A 16,962-nucleotide genomic window follows, 5' to 3' on the forward strand; every position below is an offset into this window, starting at 1 on the left:
GAGGGGAGAACCATGCAACTAGTTCACTCTCGCGGGAACTGCATAACTGCCTTCATAGATATGGAGGCTTGTGATTTTATTGCATCTTAACCATCATAAAGGAAGACTTCTCATCTTCCAAAGCCCATCCCACCTCACACTACTATTGGGATGTTTAGCTGGGATCCCTCACCACATAACATCTATAGCTTCTCTAGTACCCTTCCGTTCAGTGCCCATTACACTCGCCTTTGTCTTGTTTGGCTCTGTCCTGAATTTTCCCATGCTCCACTCTATCTTGAAATTTAGTATCACTTGGGAGTCCCCCATCTCTTTAACATTCCAGCCCAAGCATATAGTATCTGCTCACAGTTTCCATCTCTCTAGCTTCCTTACTTGCAGCTCTGAGCCTCATTGGTGTGTGTGTGTGTGTGTGTGTGTCCAACTTCCAGGCACATCTAGGCTATGGGACCCCATACTTTCTCTACCAGCTGCTGCCTCACATCGGTTCTCTATGATTCTCAGGTGCAGTATCAACTCGTATTTCCAATATTCGCACTTTTCTTGGTCAATAGATCTCGCATTACATTCATATGGGGAAACCCAATCATTGATAGGCTTTTTTTTAAAAATTTGCACCCAAAATGAGATGTTGGCATTAATCTCATTATAAGGATTATATATTCTACTGTGGTTTTTGCACACACATTTTATAGGTGACAATATCATGTTGCAGTGTCACAAGGTTGACCAGACTTGGGTCCTTCTTGGTGAGGAATCATGGCAGCAAGAGTGTGGGATGACTGGTCACATGGCATACAAAGTCAGCTTGCTTTCTTCTTTTTGGCTTGTCTGCTACCCCAGGACAAAGAATGGTGCCACCTATACCCAGGGTGGCTCGTCAATGCTCAGTTAAATATTTCTGGAAACCCCATTATACACACTGAGATACATCTTCTTGGGGGATGCTAAATCAATCAAGTTCATAAGTAAGATCAACCATGACAAAGTCCTTTTTCTTCCTTGTAATTATTATTTTTTGTGCCTTTATGTTACTATTACAAATAGTTTGCAAACATTTGTTGGGTTTCCCATTATCTTCCCCCCCTATGTACCCCTCCCCAAGTTCTCTCTTAAATTTATGGCCTCTTTTTCTTTAATCGACGTTTCTGCATGTTTTTAAGTCTAGCAATAGCTAAAAGAGTTTTGAGTATTTTGTTAGGTTGGCTCTTTACTTCAATGGATATGGATAAGAATTATTTGCTTATTGAGCTATTGTTGTTAATCCAATCTATCAGTGTTGGGAAATTTCAATCACATCAAAGTCTCAACTATAAAATAAATGTGTGTGTTTTCCAGTGTGAGCTAGCATAATCATGCCGTGGAGTAAATGTGGCAGTTGGAGGGCAACTTGGTGGAATCAGTTCTTTCCTATGACCTCCTGAGACCAATGACCAAACTCAAGTCATCAGGCTTATGGGCAAGCACTTCTACCTGCTAAACTGACTCACTGGCCCTCATACCATCTTTTTTTTTATTAGATACAATTATTTATTTACATTTCAAATGGTATTTCCTTTTCCAGTTTCCTGTCTCACTGGCCTTCAAATTAAAGTTTTAACATTGGGTTTCTGCTATGCTTCTTAATAATGTTAACAGTCTTGGCTAAATATATTCATGTAGTTTATCTTAAGTAAATTTCAACCACGTATAGAAGAAAGCAGTTTTAAAAAAGCATCTAGCTTTTTTAGCAGTTAGATAGAGGGGAGTAAATCGGGTTGAATTGAGTAAACTTCTGGCTACATATTAATTTTTAAGAAAGCAGCTCACAGAGTTTTAATCAGTTTGTTATCCCCTAGTTTTATGGGTTGACTGCTCTCAAGGTGCGCCTGTCTCTGAGGAATGTCTGGCCTGTTGCCAGGTGGAGGTGAGGCGTTGAGTGAGCTGAACGTTTGACTTGGTGGCTACCCAGAGTCACCGTGCCTGACTGGCAGCTGTGCACTGAGAACCCCACTAAAGCTGTGGGATGGAGGAGTAATAGTTGTCTTTTCTTTTGGGCTTTGGCATTTTAATGCTGTCAGGCCACTTAATGATTACATCTGATGTTGGCATAGAATACATTTCTGGCATTCAGCTAATTGAAGGAATCTCAGGGAAAAGGCTGAGATTCAGTAAGGTAGAAAAATAAAGCTCTTTTGGTGGGGTAACGTGAGGTTACACCACAGAAGGGCATACAGGATGTGAACCATTGGAAAGTCACTCTGTGGAAGGGATTACCTTTAAAACGAGCATGCCACCAAACTGTGACACCCCGAATCATCTATCTGACAGTAAGGAAAGCCCACCATTGAGAGTATCATCCCCTTTGTCCTAGAAAGTAAGACTTTTGTAGATGGCTTTTGCAATGTGTATTTTTTACTGTTCTTACCTAAGGAAAAATTCTTGCTAAGAACTATTTCTCTGGGTTCTGGCTTTTCCTGTTATTTTTTATTATATCCATTATTGCCCCATGCAACATAATCAATACAACTGTACAATACAATCATATTCAACGCTACTGCAGCAGGTGAACTGTGCTGCCTTGCTAGAGAATTCTGTAGAAGAATCTATAAAGTTCATATTATGATTCCCCACTTATTCTGGGAGAAGTTTAAAGGGTAGCGGAAGTCTTCCAAGGTCCTTCTTGTTTTATAGAATATTTGAAATGCAAAAGCCATAGGCGTGATCATTGTATCCCTATGTGTATGGTTCTTGATACACATTTTAGTGTGATGCCAGTGAAGTTGATATTTATGGAATTTTTAGTATGTAACAGGCAGTGCTTTACCTTTGATTTCATGATGTATACACTATTATAGATGAAGAAGCTTAGGTTTAGAGAAGTAAAATATTTTGATGCAGGCCATAGATCATATATATACATATATATGTAATATTATATATTATATGATGTACTATATATAACATATCTAATATAGAATATATAATATAAATTATAGAGTCTGAAAATCTCAGTCTACTGGATGAACATGAAAACCTGAACAGTTTCATGCTCAGTCCACTCTAGAGTTAGATCCAGGCAAAAGTCTACTCCAATTTAAAAACTGGTCGGTGATCTCCTTGGTGCATGGCTGCATACATTTCGACCTAGCACAGACCTAGCACAGAAAACAAAGTCAAAGTGAAAATGGTCTCTATCAGTAACATCAAGTGTTACATAAATATTCATGGCAGATAACCTATTGTGAGGAACTCTGAGGATTCAGTGGTCAGCATAGAAGACACTCACCATACAATGCTGGTGTAGGATGATCTCATACTTGAAGGAAGGGTTCATCCTATACTTTTTATGCACAAACACACTCCTCCATGCCATGGATATTTCCTTTTATGCTATGGAAATCCTTCATGTTGTTCCTCGTAGATATGATTTAGTCTCTAAGAACACCGTTTCTTAGTTTCCTTAACATTTGGTATGTACCCTATATTTCCTGGGCATTGAAACCTTCTTTCTAGAAGGGAGGAAGGAAGCTCAGGAGACTCAGGAAGATAAGGATACACAAAAGGACCAAGAAGCTCAGAAAGTAGTAAGGCTCATAAAGGTTATTCAGGAAATAAAGGGTGCTGGAAAACAGGAGTTCCAGCGATGCAGCTTTTGTGATTATGTATGCGCAGACGCTTCAATCTTGTTAAGCAGCTGCGTTTGAGCCTTCCATGCCTCTGAGAGTAACGTTCACCTATGTCCCTGCATGTAATCTCAATAAAGCCATTGGCTCTTTAAGCTAGACTTGGGTAGGACAGTTTCTTTGATCAGTTATAGGTGTACTATCTGAGATAAATATTCAAATGTTCATTCACATCTCCGGAAAAGTCCAACAATAGGATAGGAATTTGTTAAAAATTAAAATTTGACAATAGTTCTGACGTAGTCCCCCAAACTTCACTTTGTAGCACATAATCTTGACCTATTGTTCCTTGCCCTGACAAAAAAACAACTTGTGTTTTGTCATGGAGCCTCCTGGACTTTGGACATTCCCTAGTCTTCTCACCTTTAGACTGAGCCTGTCCGCTTAAAGGTCGGGCAACACCGCTTCCTTCAGATGTCATAAATGTTAAAAGTCGGGCAGCACTGCTTCCTTCAGATGTCGTAAATGTAAAGGTCGGGCAGCACTGCTTCCTTCAGATGTCGTAAATGTTAAAGGTCGGCAGCACTGCTTCCTTCAGATGTCGTAAATGTAAAGGTCGGGCAGCACTGCTTCCTTCAGATGTCGTAAATGTTAAAGGTCGGCAGCACTGCTTCCTTCAGATGTCAAATGTTAAAGGTCCAGCAGCACTGCTTCCTTCAGATGTCGTAAATGTTAAAGGTCGGCAGCACTGCTTCCTTCAGATGTCGTAAATGTTAAAGGTCGGGCACACTGCTTCCTTCAGATGTCGTAAATGTTGCAACTGCACCTGTTTGTTGTTTACCCCATATAAAAACCAGTCCTGAGGACTTCCTGTCAAAGTTTTGGATCCCAACTCTTGGCTGTGTCCCTGATTAATCAGTCGTGGAGTGTGCATTCAATAAATCATGGATAGCTGACTGAGAACAGTGTCTGAGTGGTTTGTGAGGCTGTTCCTGGACCCCAACAGAATTCTTGTCTTTTGGTTTTTGAAAATACCTCTGAGTAGATGGTGACGCATACATATAAGGGAATACAATTAACTAAATGCAAATTACTTTGTATTATGGCTCTGTCAAAATGCTTAGAACACGACCAGACCACACACCTATACCCACCTGAGGACTTGGCAGCTATCTTTAATGACAGGTTGGCACATCCTTTCTGACTGTGTAACAAGGGAAATGGTTCAGGTGCATGGGCTGAGGTGTCAGGAAAGATATGAGCATCAGATTAAAGCAAGAAGAAAAAAAGAAAGAAAGAAAGAAAGAAAAGCAACAGATTCTGGAGTAGGCCATAAACTGTTTTTGTTGTTTATGATGTCAATTGCTGCCTGTACCATCTACTTGTAGTATTAAATCATGTGGTATAAGGAGAAAAAAACAAAACAAAGGAGAATGAAATATGCTACAAAGCGTTTTTCGGTACATAGCAACAACCCCCACCCATCATACCTGCCTGCAATATGAATTGGTGATGCTCACTTTGCTTTCTCAGCTGCTGAAGTCTGGTCAAGTGTTGATTTCATCAACCCTCCTTTATTCCTTTCTAATAAGAGAAGAATCCATCATAAACCTGGCTCTAATGGCAAGCAGTTACCAGGGCTTACGGTGAGCCTTTATCCTGCAGAGACTATAAACCTGGTTCAAATAAGGAAATAGCCACGGCTGACTGGGGCTTACCATTCTCTGGATAGTCTTTTTCTCTTTGTGCCCTTCTTGGACCTAGTTACAGGTTATAGCATCTGTGTAATAACTGCAACAGACATTCATTTTTGCAGATAGAAGATCTTTGCTCTATCAGATAAGATTCTGGGAGGAAGCAGATGAAGCAATCAAATAGCATCCATATTCACAGAAGCATGGCTTGAGCATGGAGGAATCACAGAGATACTCAGTACTCTATTGCACCCCAGTAGACCTACTGAAATGAGAAGGGGGTGTGTAGAAAGAACTGCTTGGCAGGGGTTGTCACCTAGAGTTGAACTGCCAGCAGAGAGGAAATGTAAGGACTAGACAACTAACCGTTTTCCGGGACTCATCACTGAATGTATTCACCAGTGTAAGGGAGGTTGTTGAGGACAAGTGATAAGCCCTGTGGTCTTGGGCAGAGTTGGGAAAACAAGCAAAGAACAGATCTTCACATCAAATGGGAACCACCCCCACCCCCACCCCCACCCCGGAAGGCCATGTGTGGGTTTCTTAGTTATGCAATGTAAAATGATAAGTAGGAAATCCCATTTGAGTGCAACATTATTGGAGTCTTTCTTTGTTTCCTTCCTTTTTCTTTTTTTATTCATTCTCATTCTCTCTCTCTCTCTCTCTCTCTCTCTCTCTCTCTCTCTCTCCCTCATTCAGGTACATCCCTGACAGGAACAAAAAGGGACCTATAGGAAGTATATGGAGACCTAGTCTGGTAAAAGAAAAGAACCAGGTAACTTCCAGAACAAAGCTATTCAATGATCTTAAGCACTCATTGACTCTCAACCATTCAACTCTGCCTTTGACTCTTGGACCACCCCAAGAAAGATGGAAACCAACTGAAACAGCTTTGTTTATAAATTATGATTGGCACATATGCTAATCTGCTTTTTGCTATCCTACCTAACAAATACTTGAGATAATCATCTTATGGAAAAGGTTTAGTTTGGCTCAGATTAGGTTTTAGTTCATGATAGATTCACTTCTTTGTTTTAGATAATGCAGATACCATGGCAGGAGTGTGGAGCTGAGGGAAAACACTCACTTTATATTCAGGGAGGAGAGCAGAGAGAAGAGCATAGGGATCAACTAGTCACTTCTAGTCCTGACTCCAAAGATGTAAAGACATCGGAAGAAGCTCTACCACCTCAAGGCTCTGCTTCCTCTTAATAGCACCAACATGAGGTTCAGGACATGGGCCTTTGGGGGGCAGGTATGGTCTGAGCTATATTAATATGCATTGCTCCCAAAGGAGGCAAAGGCATTCTACTAAGGATGGAATTTAGTTAGAGGAATCAACCAATGATTGGTTAACACAATTGGAAACCAAAGCGAGGCTCAACCCTCCTCAGATCTACCCAGACAGAGAAATACTTATGGACTAAATTCTGCCCCAGACTGAGAGAAGAAATGGAGATTTACAACAGAGAATCATGACAGTGAACCATTTCCTCTTGGCTTTCATTATCAGTGACATTTTCTCCTTGTGCCCAGTGCTTGTGAAAAGTAGATTATTACCAAGGAGGTTAAAACAGTGGGGGAAGGTACTGAGGATATAGCTTTGTGACAGCACTTACTAGCATAGGCGTGCTGGGTTGAGAGCTAAGTGATTGACCTACCATAGAGGTATAACTCAGTGTTGGAGCACTCACTTAGCACAGGTATACTGGCTGGTATAATTTAGTGATAGGGTACTTACTTAGCATAGGTAGTACTAGGGTATAGCTAGTGATAGGGTACTTACCTAGCCCAGGTATGCTGGGGTATAGCTTAATGATAGGGTATTGACCTAGCATACATGAAGCCCTGGGTTCAGTCTGCAGCACTATCTCTAAATTCATGAGAACAATTGGTTGAAGTGGCGCCATGATATTACCAATGGATTTAAAAAAGGTCAAAATGGGACCACTCCTCATCTCTATCAGTAGTTTCTCGCTACCCTGACAAAACTATTGACAGCTGGGTAAAACAAAGAGGTTGGCTTTGGCTCCTAATGCATGGTCCACACAGGTAATGGAGGTAGGAGGTCCATGGCTACAATGGTGCTAGCCTTGTTAGCAAAGCCTCAACTAGTGAAGTTAGCTCTTGAGTAGACTTCAGCAGCAAGGCAAGCCTGAGCCAGTTGACACTATAGGGTCCACTGTCTCATATTACAGACACATGGCAGACAGGGAGTCGATGATGGAGCGCTTTTGCAGTTCATCCTGCATTTGAATTAAACATATTGCACACACTTTTTATGTTTTATGTATTCTGAAACTTCTCAATTTATTACTCATGTCTTTTAACACATCTCGTATTTCTTTTATTTATCTTACCACATTGCATCTGGTAGAGCCTACAGTTCTATTTTTAAATTATTAATTTCCTATTCAATCATTTCTAATTGTTCACTCCATTTTTCCTGTGCTAAAAATTCTGGAGACAGCGTTTATTTCTATTTCTGGAGAAGTGATGGGTCTTTTCCATATTCATGATTCATTCATATGGTTGCTGTATTATTTGACTTTAGAGGTAGATATTTGGGGCTGGAGAGATGGCTCAGAGGATAAGAGCATTTGTTGGTCTTGCAGAAGACCCGGGTTCAGCTCCTAATATCTACATGGCAGCGTCCCACTCTTCATAACTCCTATTTCAGGAGATCCAACACCCTCCTCTGACCTCGGTGGGCACCAGGCATGCATTTGGTGCACACATGTACATGCGGGTGAAATACTCATGTGTGTAAGATAAAATAAATCTCATTTAAGTTTTCCTTAGAGTACAGTGCAGCTGAATTTCTTTACCTCTTACTCCATGGCAGTTGCTTCCCTATGTCTTTGACATCTTAGATAGGAACCTGGGGGTTTCCACTCCCCTCACTCTTCCTTTCTGGCTTCCCAGGAAGAGGCTCTGTAGACTTTCTTACTGAGCCTCACACTGACAGTGCGCTTCCTATTCTCTGTGCCTGGCCTGGGCACTGCCCAGCAATGCAGTCAGCTTAATTCGTTTCATTTTATTTTTGAGATTATAATATAATTGCAGCATTTCTTCCTCTCCTTCCCTCCCATATACCTCTCTCCACACTTTTTAAAATTCATGACCCCTTTTATCCTCAACTGCCATTGCATATAAATATATATGCACATCACATACATATACATGTATACACATATATACATGCTTATATATCCTGCTCATTCAGTAGTATACTGTTATTTGTATGTATGTTTTCAGAGCTGATGCTGTGGTTTATGTGGTGGTTTGTAGGAAAGTTCACATAGGCCCATATATTTAAATGCTTGATCAATGGAGAGTGCTATTAACAGAGACTAGTAGGTGTAGCCTTGTTGGAGTAGGTGTGTCCTTGTGGGAGGAAGTGTGTCACTGTGGGTGGGCTTTGGGGTTTCAGATGCAAGCCAGGCCCAATGTCTCTCTGTTCCTGGTGTCCAAAGATCCTGTGCAGAACTGCCAAACTACTTCTTCAGCACCATGTCTGCTTGTGTACAGCCATAATTCCCACTATGATGACACTGGACTAAACCTTTGAAACTGTAAACCAGCCCCGATTGTTTTCCTAATTAATTGTGTCTCTTCAGAGCAGCATAACACTGACTAAGACAATATTAGATCACCATTTGGAGTCTTTGTCCCTGTAAAAGACCACATTTTCTGTTCTTAGCTTTTTTTGGTTGCCTATAGTTCTTTTTTTTGCCATGTTCGTGTGTGTGTGTGTGTGTGTGTGTGTGTGTGTGTGTGTGTGTGACCATGTGCTTTTCTCTCTCCACTTTGACTTGTTCACTATTGTCACCCTTTTTCAGCTCATGTTAGGTGGTCATGTTGGTGAGACTTTTTATCATTTTTTTCTCCGTCTTTATTAACTTGGGTATTTCTTATTTACATTTGGATTGTAATTCTGTTTCCCGGTTTCCGGGTCAACATCCCCCAACCCCTCCCTCTCCCCTTCTCTATGGGTGTTCTCCTCCCCATCCTCCCCCCATTATCGCCCTCCCCCCAACAATCACATTCACTGGGGGTTCAGTCTTGGTAGGAACAAGGGCTTCCCCTTCCATTGGTGCCCTTACTAGGCTATTCATTGCTACCTATGAGGTTGGAGCACAGGGTAGGTCCATGTAGAGTCTTTGGGTAGTGGCTTAGTCCCTGGAAGCTCTGGTTGTTGGCATTGTTGTTCATATGGGGTCTCAAACCCCTTCAAGCTCTTTCAGTCCTTTCTCTGATTCCTTCAACAGGGGTCCCGTTCTTAGTTCAGTGGTTTGCTCCTGGCATTCGCCTATGGATTTCCTGTATTCTGTCTGTGTCTCTCAGGAGAGATCTACATCCGGTTCCTGTAAGCCTGCACTTCTTTGCTTCATCCATCTTATCTAGTTTGGTGGCTGTATATGTATGGCTACATGTGGGGCAAGCTCTGAATGGGTGTTCCTTCTGCCTCTGTTCTAAACTTTGCTTCCCTATTCCCTCCCAACGGTATTCTTGTTCCCATTTTAAAGAGGCGAGTGAAGCATTCGCATTTTGGTCATCCTTCTTGAATATCATGTGTTCTGTGCATCTAGGGTAATTCTAGCATTTGGACTAATATCCACTTATCAATGAGTGCATACCATGTGTGTTTTTGTGTGATTGGGTTACCTCATTCAGGATGATATTTTCTAGTTCCATCCATTTGCCTATGAATTTTATAAAGTCATTGTTTTTGATAGCTGAGTAATATTCCATTGTGTAGATGTACCACATTTTCTGTATCCATTCCTCTGTTGAAGGGCATCTGGGTTGTTTCCAGCTTCTGGCTATTATAAATGAGGCTGCTATGAACATAGTGGAACATGTGTCTTTGTTATATGTTGGGGCACCTTTTGGGTATATGCCCAAGAGAGGTATAGCAGGGTCCTCAGGTAGTTCAATGTCCAATTTTCTGAGGAACCTCCAGACTGATTTCCAGAATGGTTGTACCAGTCTGCAATCCCACCAACAATGGAGGAGTGTTTCTCTTCCTCCACACCTTTGACAGCATTTGCTGTCACCTGAGTTTTTGATCTTATTCTCATTCTCATTCTCGCTGGTGTGAGGTGAAATCTCAGTGTTGTTTTGATTTACATTTCCCTTATGACTAAAGATGTTGACCATTTCTTTAGGTGTTTCTCAGCCATTCGGCATTCCTCAGCTGTGAATTCTTTGTTTAGCTCTGAACCCCACTTTTTAATAGGGTTATTTGTCTCCCTGTGGTCTAACTTCTTGAGTTCTTTGTATATTTTGGATATAAGGCCTCTATCTGTTGTAGGATTGGTAAAGATCTTTTCCCAAACTGTTGGTTGCCATTTTGTCCTAACCACAGTGTCCTTTGCCTTACAGAAGCTTTGCAGTTTTATGAGGTCCCATTTGTCTATTCTTGATCTTAGAGCATAAGCCATTGGTGTTTTGTTCAGGAAGTTTTCTCCAGTGCCCATGTGTTCAAGATTCTTCCCCACTTTTTCTTCTATTAGTTTGAGTGTATCTGGTTTGCTGTGGAGGTCCTTGATCCACTTGGACTTAAGCTTTGTACAGGGTGATAAGCATGGATCGATCTGCATTCTTCTACATGTTGACCTCCAGTTGAACCAGCACCATTTGCTGAAAATGCTATCTTTTTTCCATTGGATGGTTTTGGCTCCTTTGTCAAAAATCAAGTGACCATAGGTGTGTGGGTTCATTTCTGGGTCTTCAATTCTGTTCCATTGGTCTATCTGTCTGTCTCTGTACCAATACCATGCACTTTTTATCACTATTGCTCTGTAATACTGCTTGGGTTCAGGGATGATTTCCCCAGAATTCCTTTTATTGTTGAGGATAGTTTTAACTATCCTGGGCTTTTGTTATTCCAGTTGAATTTACAAATTGTTCTGTCTAACTCTCTGAAGAATTGGATTGCTATTTTGATGGGGATTGCATTGAATCTGTAGATCACTTTTGGTAAAATGGCCATTTTTACTATATTAATCCTGCCAATCCTTGAGCATGGGAGATCTTTCCATCTTCTGAGGTCTTCTTCAATTTCTTTCTTCAAAGGTTTGAAGTTCTTATCATACAGATCTTTTACTTGCTTGGTTAAAGTCACACCGAGGTTTTTTATACTATTTGGGACTATTATGAAGGGTGATGTTTCCCTAATTTCTTTCTCGGCTTGTTTCTCTTTTGTATAGAGGAAGGCTACTGATTTATTTGAGTTAATTTTATACCCGCCACTTTGCTGAAGGTGTTTATCAGCTTTAGTAGTTCTCTGGTGGAACTTTTGGGATCACTTAAATATACTATCATATCATCTGCAAATAGTGATATTTTGACTTCTTCTTTTCCAATCTGTATCCCTTTGATCTCCTTTTGTTGTCTGATTGCTCTGGCTTGAACTTCAAGAACTATATTGAATAAGTAGGGAGAGAATGGGCAGCCTTGTCTGATTTTAGTGGGATTGCTTCAAGTTTCTCTCCATTTAGTTTAATGTTAGCTACTGGTTTGCTGTATATGGCTTTTACTATGTTTAGGTATGGGCCTTGAATTCCTATTCTTTCCAGGACTTTTATCATGAAGGGGTGTTGAATTTTGTCAAATGCTTTCTCAGCATCTAATGAAATGATCATGTGGTTTTTATCTTTCAGTTTTTTTATATAGTGGATTATGTTGATGGTTTTCCATATATTAAATCATCCCTGCATGCCTGAGATGAAGCCTACTTGATCATGATGGATGATTGTTTTGATGTGCTGTTGGATTCGGTTTGCCAGAATTTTATTGAGTATTTTTGCGTTGATATTCATTAGGGAAATTGGTCTGAAGTTCTCTTTCTTTGTTGGGTCTTTGTGTGGTTTAGGTATACGAGTAATTGTGGCTTCATAGAAGGAATTGGGTAGCGCTCCATCTGTTTCAATTTTGTGGAATAGTTTGGATAGTATTGGTATGAGGTCTTCTACGCAGGTCTGATAGAATTCTACACTGAACGCATCTGGACCTGGGCTGTTCTTGATTGGGAGACCTTTAATGACTGCTTTTATTTCTTTAAGAGTTATGGGGTTGTTCAAATGGTTTATCTTTTCCTTATTTAACTTTGGTACCTGGTATCTGTCTAGGAAATTGTCCATTTCCTGCAGATTTTCAAGTTTTGTTGAATATAGGCATTTGTAGTAGGATATGATGATTTTTTGAATTTTCTCTGATTCTGTAGTTATGTCTCCCTTTTCATTTCTGATTTTGTTAATTTGTACACACTTTCTGTGTCCTCCCCTTAGTCTGGCTAAGGGTTTATCTATCTTGTTGATTTTCTCAAAGAACCAACTTTTGGTTCTGTTGATGCTTTGTATGGTCCTTTTTGTTTCTACTTGGTTGATTTCAGCTCTGAGTTTGATTATTTCCTGCCTTCTACTCCTCCTGGGTGTATTGTCTTCTTTTTGTTCTAGAGCTTTTAGGTGTGCTGTCAAGCTGTTGACATATCCTCTCTCCTGTTTCTTTCTGCAGGCACTCAGAGCTATGAGTTTTCCTCTTAGCACAGCTTTCATCATGTCCCATAAGTTTGGGTGTGTTGTACCTTCATTATTAAATTCTAAGAAGTCTTTAATTTCTTTCTTTATTTCTTCCTTGACCAGGTTATCATTGAGGAGAGCATTGTTCAATTTCCATGTTTATGTGGGCATTCTTCCCTTGTTGTTATTGAAGACCAGCTTTAGCCCTTGCTGGTCTGATAGGATACATGGGATTATTTCTACCTTCCTCTATCTATTGAGGCCTGTTTTATGACGAATTATATGGTCAATTTTGGAGAAGTACCATGAGGTGGTGAGAAGAAGGTATATCCTTTTGTTTTAGAATAGAATGTTCTATAAATATCTGTTAAGTCCATTTGGTTCATGACTTCTCTTAGTCTGTCTATGTCTCTGTTTAATTTCTGTTTCCATGATCTGTCCATTCATCAGAGTGGGATGTTGAAATCTCCTACTATAATTGTGTGAGGTGCAGTGTGTGCTTTGAGCTTTAGTAAGGTTTCTTTTATGTATGTAGGTGCCCTTGTATTTGGAGCATAGATATTTAGGATTGAGAGTTCATCTTGATGGATTTTTTCTTTGATGAATATGAAGTGTCCTTCCTTATTTTTTTGATGACTTTTGGTTGAAAATCGATTTTATTTGATATTAGAATGTCTACTCGAGCTTGCTTCTTCCAACCATTTGCTTGGAAAGTTGTTTTCCAGCCTTTCACTCTGAGGTAGTGTCTGTCTTTGTCTCTGAGATGTGTTTCCTGTAGGCAGCAGTGCAGGGTCCTCATTGCATATCCAATTTATTAATCTATGTCTTTTTATCGGAGAGTTGAGACCATTGATGTTGAGAGATATTAAGGAATAGTGATTATTGCTTCCTGTTATATTCATATTTGGATGAGAGATTATGTTTGTGTGCTTTTCTTCTCTTTGTTTTGTTGTCAAGACGATTAGTTTCTTTCTTTTTCTAGGATGTAGCTTGCCTACTTATAATGGGCTTTACCATTTATTATCCTTTGTAGGGCTGGATTTGTGGAAAGATATTGTGTAAATTTGTTTTTTTTTCATAGAATATCTTGGTTTCTCTATCTATGTTAATTGAGAGTTTTGCTTGATACAGTAACCTGGGCTGGCATTTGTGTTTTCTTAGGGTCTGTATGACATCTGTCCAGGATCTTCTGACTTTCATAGTCTCTGGTGAGAATTCTGGTGTGATTCTGATAGGTCTGCCTTCACATGTTACTTGACCTTCTTCCCTTACTGCTTTTAGCATTCTTTCTTTGTTTTGTGCATTTGGTGTTTTGACTATTATGTGATGGGAGGAGTTTCTTTCCTGGTCCAATCTATTTGGAGTTCTGTAGGCTTATTGTATGTTTATGGGCATCTATTTCTTTAGGTTAGGGAAGTTTTCGTCTATGATTTTGTTGAAGATATTTACTGGTCCTTTGAGCTGGGAGTCTTCACTCTCTTCTATACCTATTATCCTTAGGTTTGATCTTCTCATTGAGTCCTGGATATCTGTATGTTTTGGACCAGTAGATTTTTCCGTTTTACATTATCTTTGACTGTTGTGTCGATGATTTCTATGGAATCTTCTGCTCCTGAGATTCTCTCTTCTATCTCTTGTATTCTGTTGGTGATGCTTGTATCTCTAGCTTTTGCCTTATTTTCTTTCACTCTCCATATTTTTCCAAGTGTAGACTGTGTGTGTGTGTGTGTGTGTGTGTGTGTGTGTGTATGTGTAGAGAATGTGTGTGTATGTGTGAGTGTAAGTGTGTGTGCGTATGTGTGTGTGAGTGTGTGTATGTGTGTGAGTGTATGTTTGTATGTGTATGAGTGAGACATTGCGTTTGTATATGTGTGAGTGTGTATGTGTGTATATGTGTGAGTGTAAGTGTGTGTGTGTGTGTGTGTGTGTGTGTGTTTGTGTGATATAAATGCCTTACTTAGAGCTGAGAACTCAGCAGTTACTTTTCTTTAGTACCTTGAGGAGCAGAGAGTCACTGTAATTACTAGCAAAAAGGTTTTTTTTTCTGCTTACTGTTGTAAGCAACACTAGTTTGGCACTGTCTCCTCATAAATCTACCCAGGAGGACTGTTTGAATAAAAATAACTCAATGCAAAACTAACCTAACTGTATCAAACAGAAAAAAAAAACTGCTGGTAGTAGAGGATTAAAAAGTCTACAAATATAAGTGATCTACTAAAACATTACAGATAATAGGGTTAATGTTGAACAGCAGGTTAAAGAGGAAACAGACCACAGAGCCATGCATATGCCAATCTAGTGTTATGACAGAAAGGGAAAACTGAACCAGAAGGTTGGGCTTTTTGTTGATTTGTTTATTTAATTTTTAAATTTTTTTTTGTCTTTCATTTTTATCTTGAAGTGGAGTAAGAAAGGCTCTACTAAGATTATATTGAACTCACAATTTTCAAAGTCTTATATTTTAGGGAAAGTCTAAGAAAACCATCTGCCAGCTATGTCTTTCGACTAACAACCATAATTTATTGGTGTAGCCTTGAGTCTGATCGTTAGCCCACAGCACTTTCATGGGGGTGGAGTAGGGCTGGGTGACGTTGGACCAGAGGAGAGTCATGTCTGTCAGATGGCCCTGGTATAAGGGAACAAGGGCTGGTTTAAACAACTCTGGAGTAGTGTTGGAATAGCATGGATTTCAGCCTAGAAACGGATTTCTTTGTAGATGCTGTCATGAGGAAGGAGATTATGGAAAACAATGATTATAGTCAACTGGAATGAGCAAGAGGAGTCCTGTGTCCACAACGACTGCTCAGAAGGTATTTATGTCATTCAGTTTACCTTGCTTTAACCAAAGAAAACATAATGTGCTGATGAGGAGAGCTTTGCAATGCACTGGGAAGAATAATTTATGGTGTTATCATTTTGTAAAAGATCTGACCTAGTCTTGTTGACTGGCAGTATTTAACAGAGGTATTTTTATTCTGTTTTGGAAAAGTTTGCTTAGTTAAAATAGGACAAGATATAAGCAGTGGAATATGCTGTTGTTTTAAAAAAAAGATGCTTTTAACATTGTAGACAGAATATGCATTGTGCATTTTATTACTGAAAAATAATAAAAAAGCACTTCCTGTTTTTTTTCACATCTCCTCAGTCACTTTGTGTGGAGTCAAATGTAGAAATCATAATCGAGAATGAAGCATTCATCTATGTGAGTAGATTGAATTCAAATTGCAGTGCAAATAACCATCAGAAGTTATCTTCCTTGAATAAGCTATTTTGGGTCTGATGGGACAGCTGTTGGCTGTGTGGGCAATGTGAAAAATGGCTTCCCCAACTCATTGGTTTGGTTTCCAGGTTTGACTGGAAGGGTGTGGAGTGTTCCTTTCCTTTCCAAGTTACTCTTTTTCTCATACTGTACTCTGGTCTGTGCACATTCTATTCAGAAAAGAATGCAAAGTACTTGCAGGGGAGACTGGATCTCCTGCTGCTCCTCTCACACATGGCAAAGTTCACCTTGAGGGGTGACTCTGTGTGGGGCTTATCTTGAGATGGATGAGGCTTTCAGTTTTAGCTCAGTTGGATTCTGTGCTGTGGTACTGGGAAGGCTATACAGTGTTAGAACCCTTATAGAAGCCACACAACTTTCAACAGCACAGAGTGCATGACTGAAACAGGAACTGTGGGGACGCCATTAAACCCTGCAGTATAATGGAGGCAGTTGGTTGCCCATGACTAGGTAGGGTAGGGTGAATTAGAGGGAGGCATAGATGATTACATGAGATGGAAAAGAGGCATGTGTCTGAAAGCAATCCAGAAAAGTGACTCATTGTAACAAAGGGTTCTTTCATAGTAACTGATCTCAAAGTTCACTTGCCTCAGTTAGCCTTTTTATGAAAGGCTTTTCATGGGAATTTACCATTTCCAATTTTTATCTGGTGCACATCTTTTTCCTTGTCCTTTTGAGATATGATCTCATGAACTCTAGGCTGGCCGGGAAATTTGCTTCATGGCAGAGGATTTTGAATAAATAATAAGAGCATGAAGTTTTATTCTTCTGCCTCTAGGATCAATAGTGTTTTCTCAGGGTATGTCCTAGGCTCTCATAGGGGCTGGAGGAGGGAGATCTATGCACAAGGAGAGAGG

At 40.0% G+C, this 16,962-nt stretch overlaps 1 protein-coding gene and 1 long non-coding RNA gene across 3 annotated transcripts in view; one reads left to right on the plus strand and one right to left on the minus strand.

The window, feature by feature from the left end:
- Aadat (aminoadipate aminotransferase) overlaps window positions 1-4,133 on the minus strand; it is a 46,153-nt gene extending 42,020 nt beyond the window's left edge. Inside the window, exon 1 of the mRNA XM_063275271.1 lies at window positions 4,029-4,133. Coding sequence (XP_063131341.1) covers window positions 4,029-4,086 — 58 coding nt within the window. The 5' untranslated portion in view covers window positions 4,087-4,133. The remainder of the gene's footprint in view (window positions 1-4,028) is intronic.
- Window positions 4,134-15,055: 10,922 nt separating this feature from the next.
- The window catches only part of LOC134478862 (uncharacterized), a 33,229-nt gene continuing 31,322 nt past the window's right edge, over window positions 15,056-16,962 (plus strand). The window contains exons 1-3 of one of the 2 annotated variants that reach the window (XR_010058781.1): window positions 15,123-15,157; window positions 15,542-15,635; window positions 15,971-16,027. This is a non-coding gene — a long non-coding RNA (uncharacterized LOC134478862). Of the gene's footprint in view, window positions 15,158-15,541; window positions 15,636-15,970; window positions 16,028-16,962 lie in introns of both variants that reach the window. The other variant, XR_010058780.1, reaches the window with a different exon arrangement.

The sequence above is a fragment of the Rattus norvegicus genome, chromosome 16 (assembly GCF_036323735.1).
Source record: "Rattus norvegicus strain BN/NHsdMcwi chromosome 16, GRCr8, whole genome shotgun sequence".
Lineage (NCBI taxonomy): Eukaryota > Metazoa > Chordata > Mammalia > Rodentia > Muridae > Rattus > Rattus norvegicus.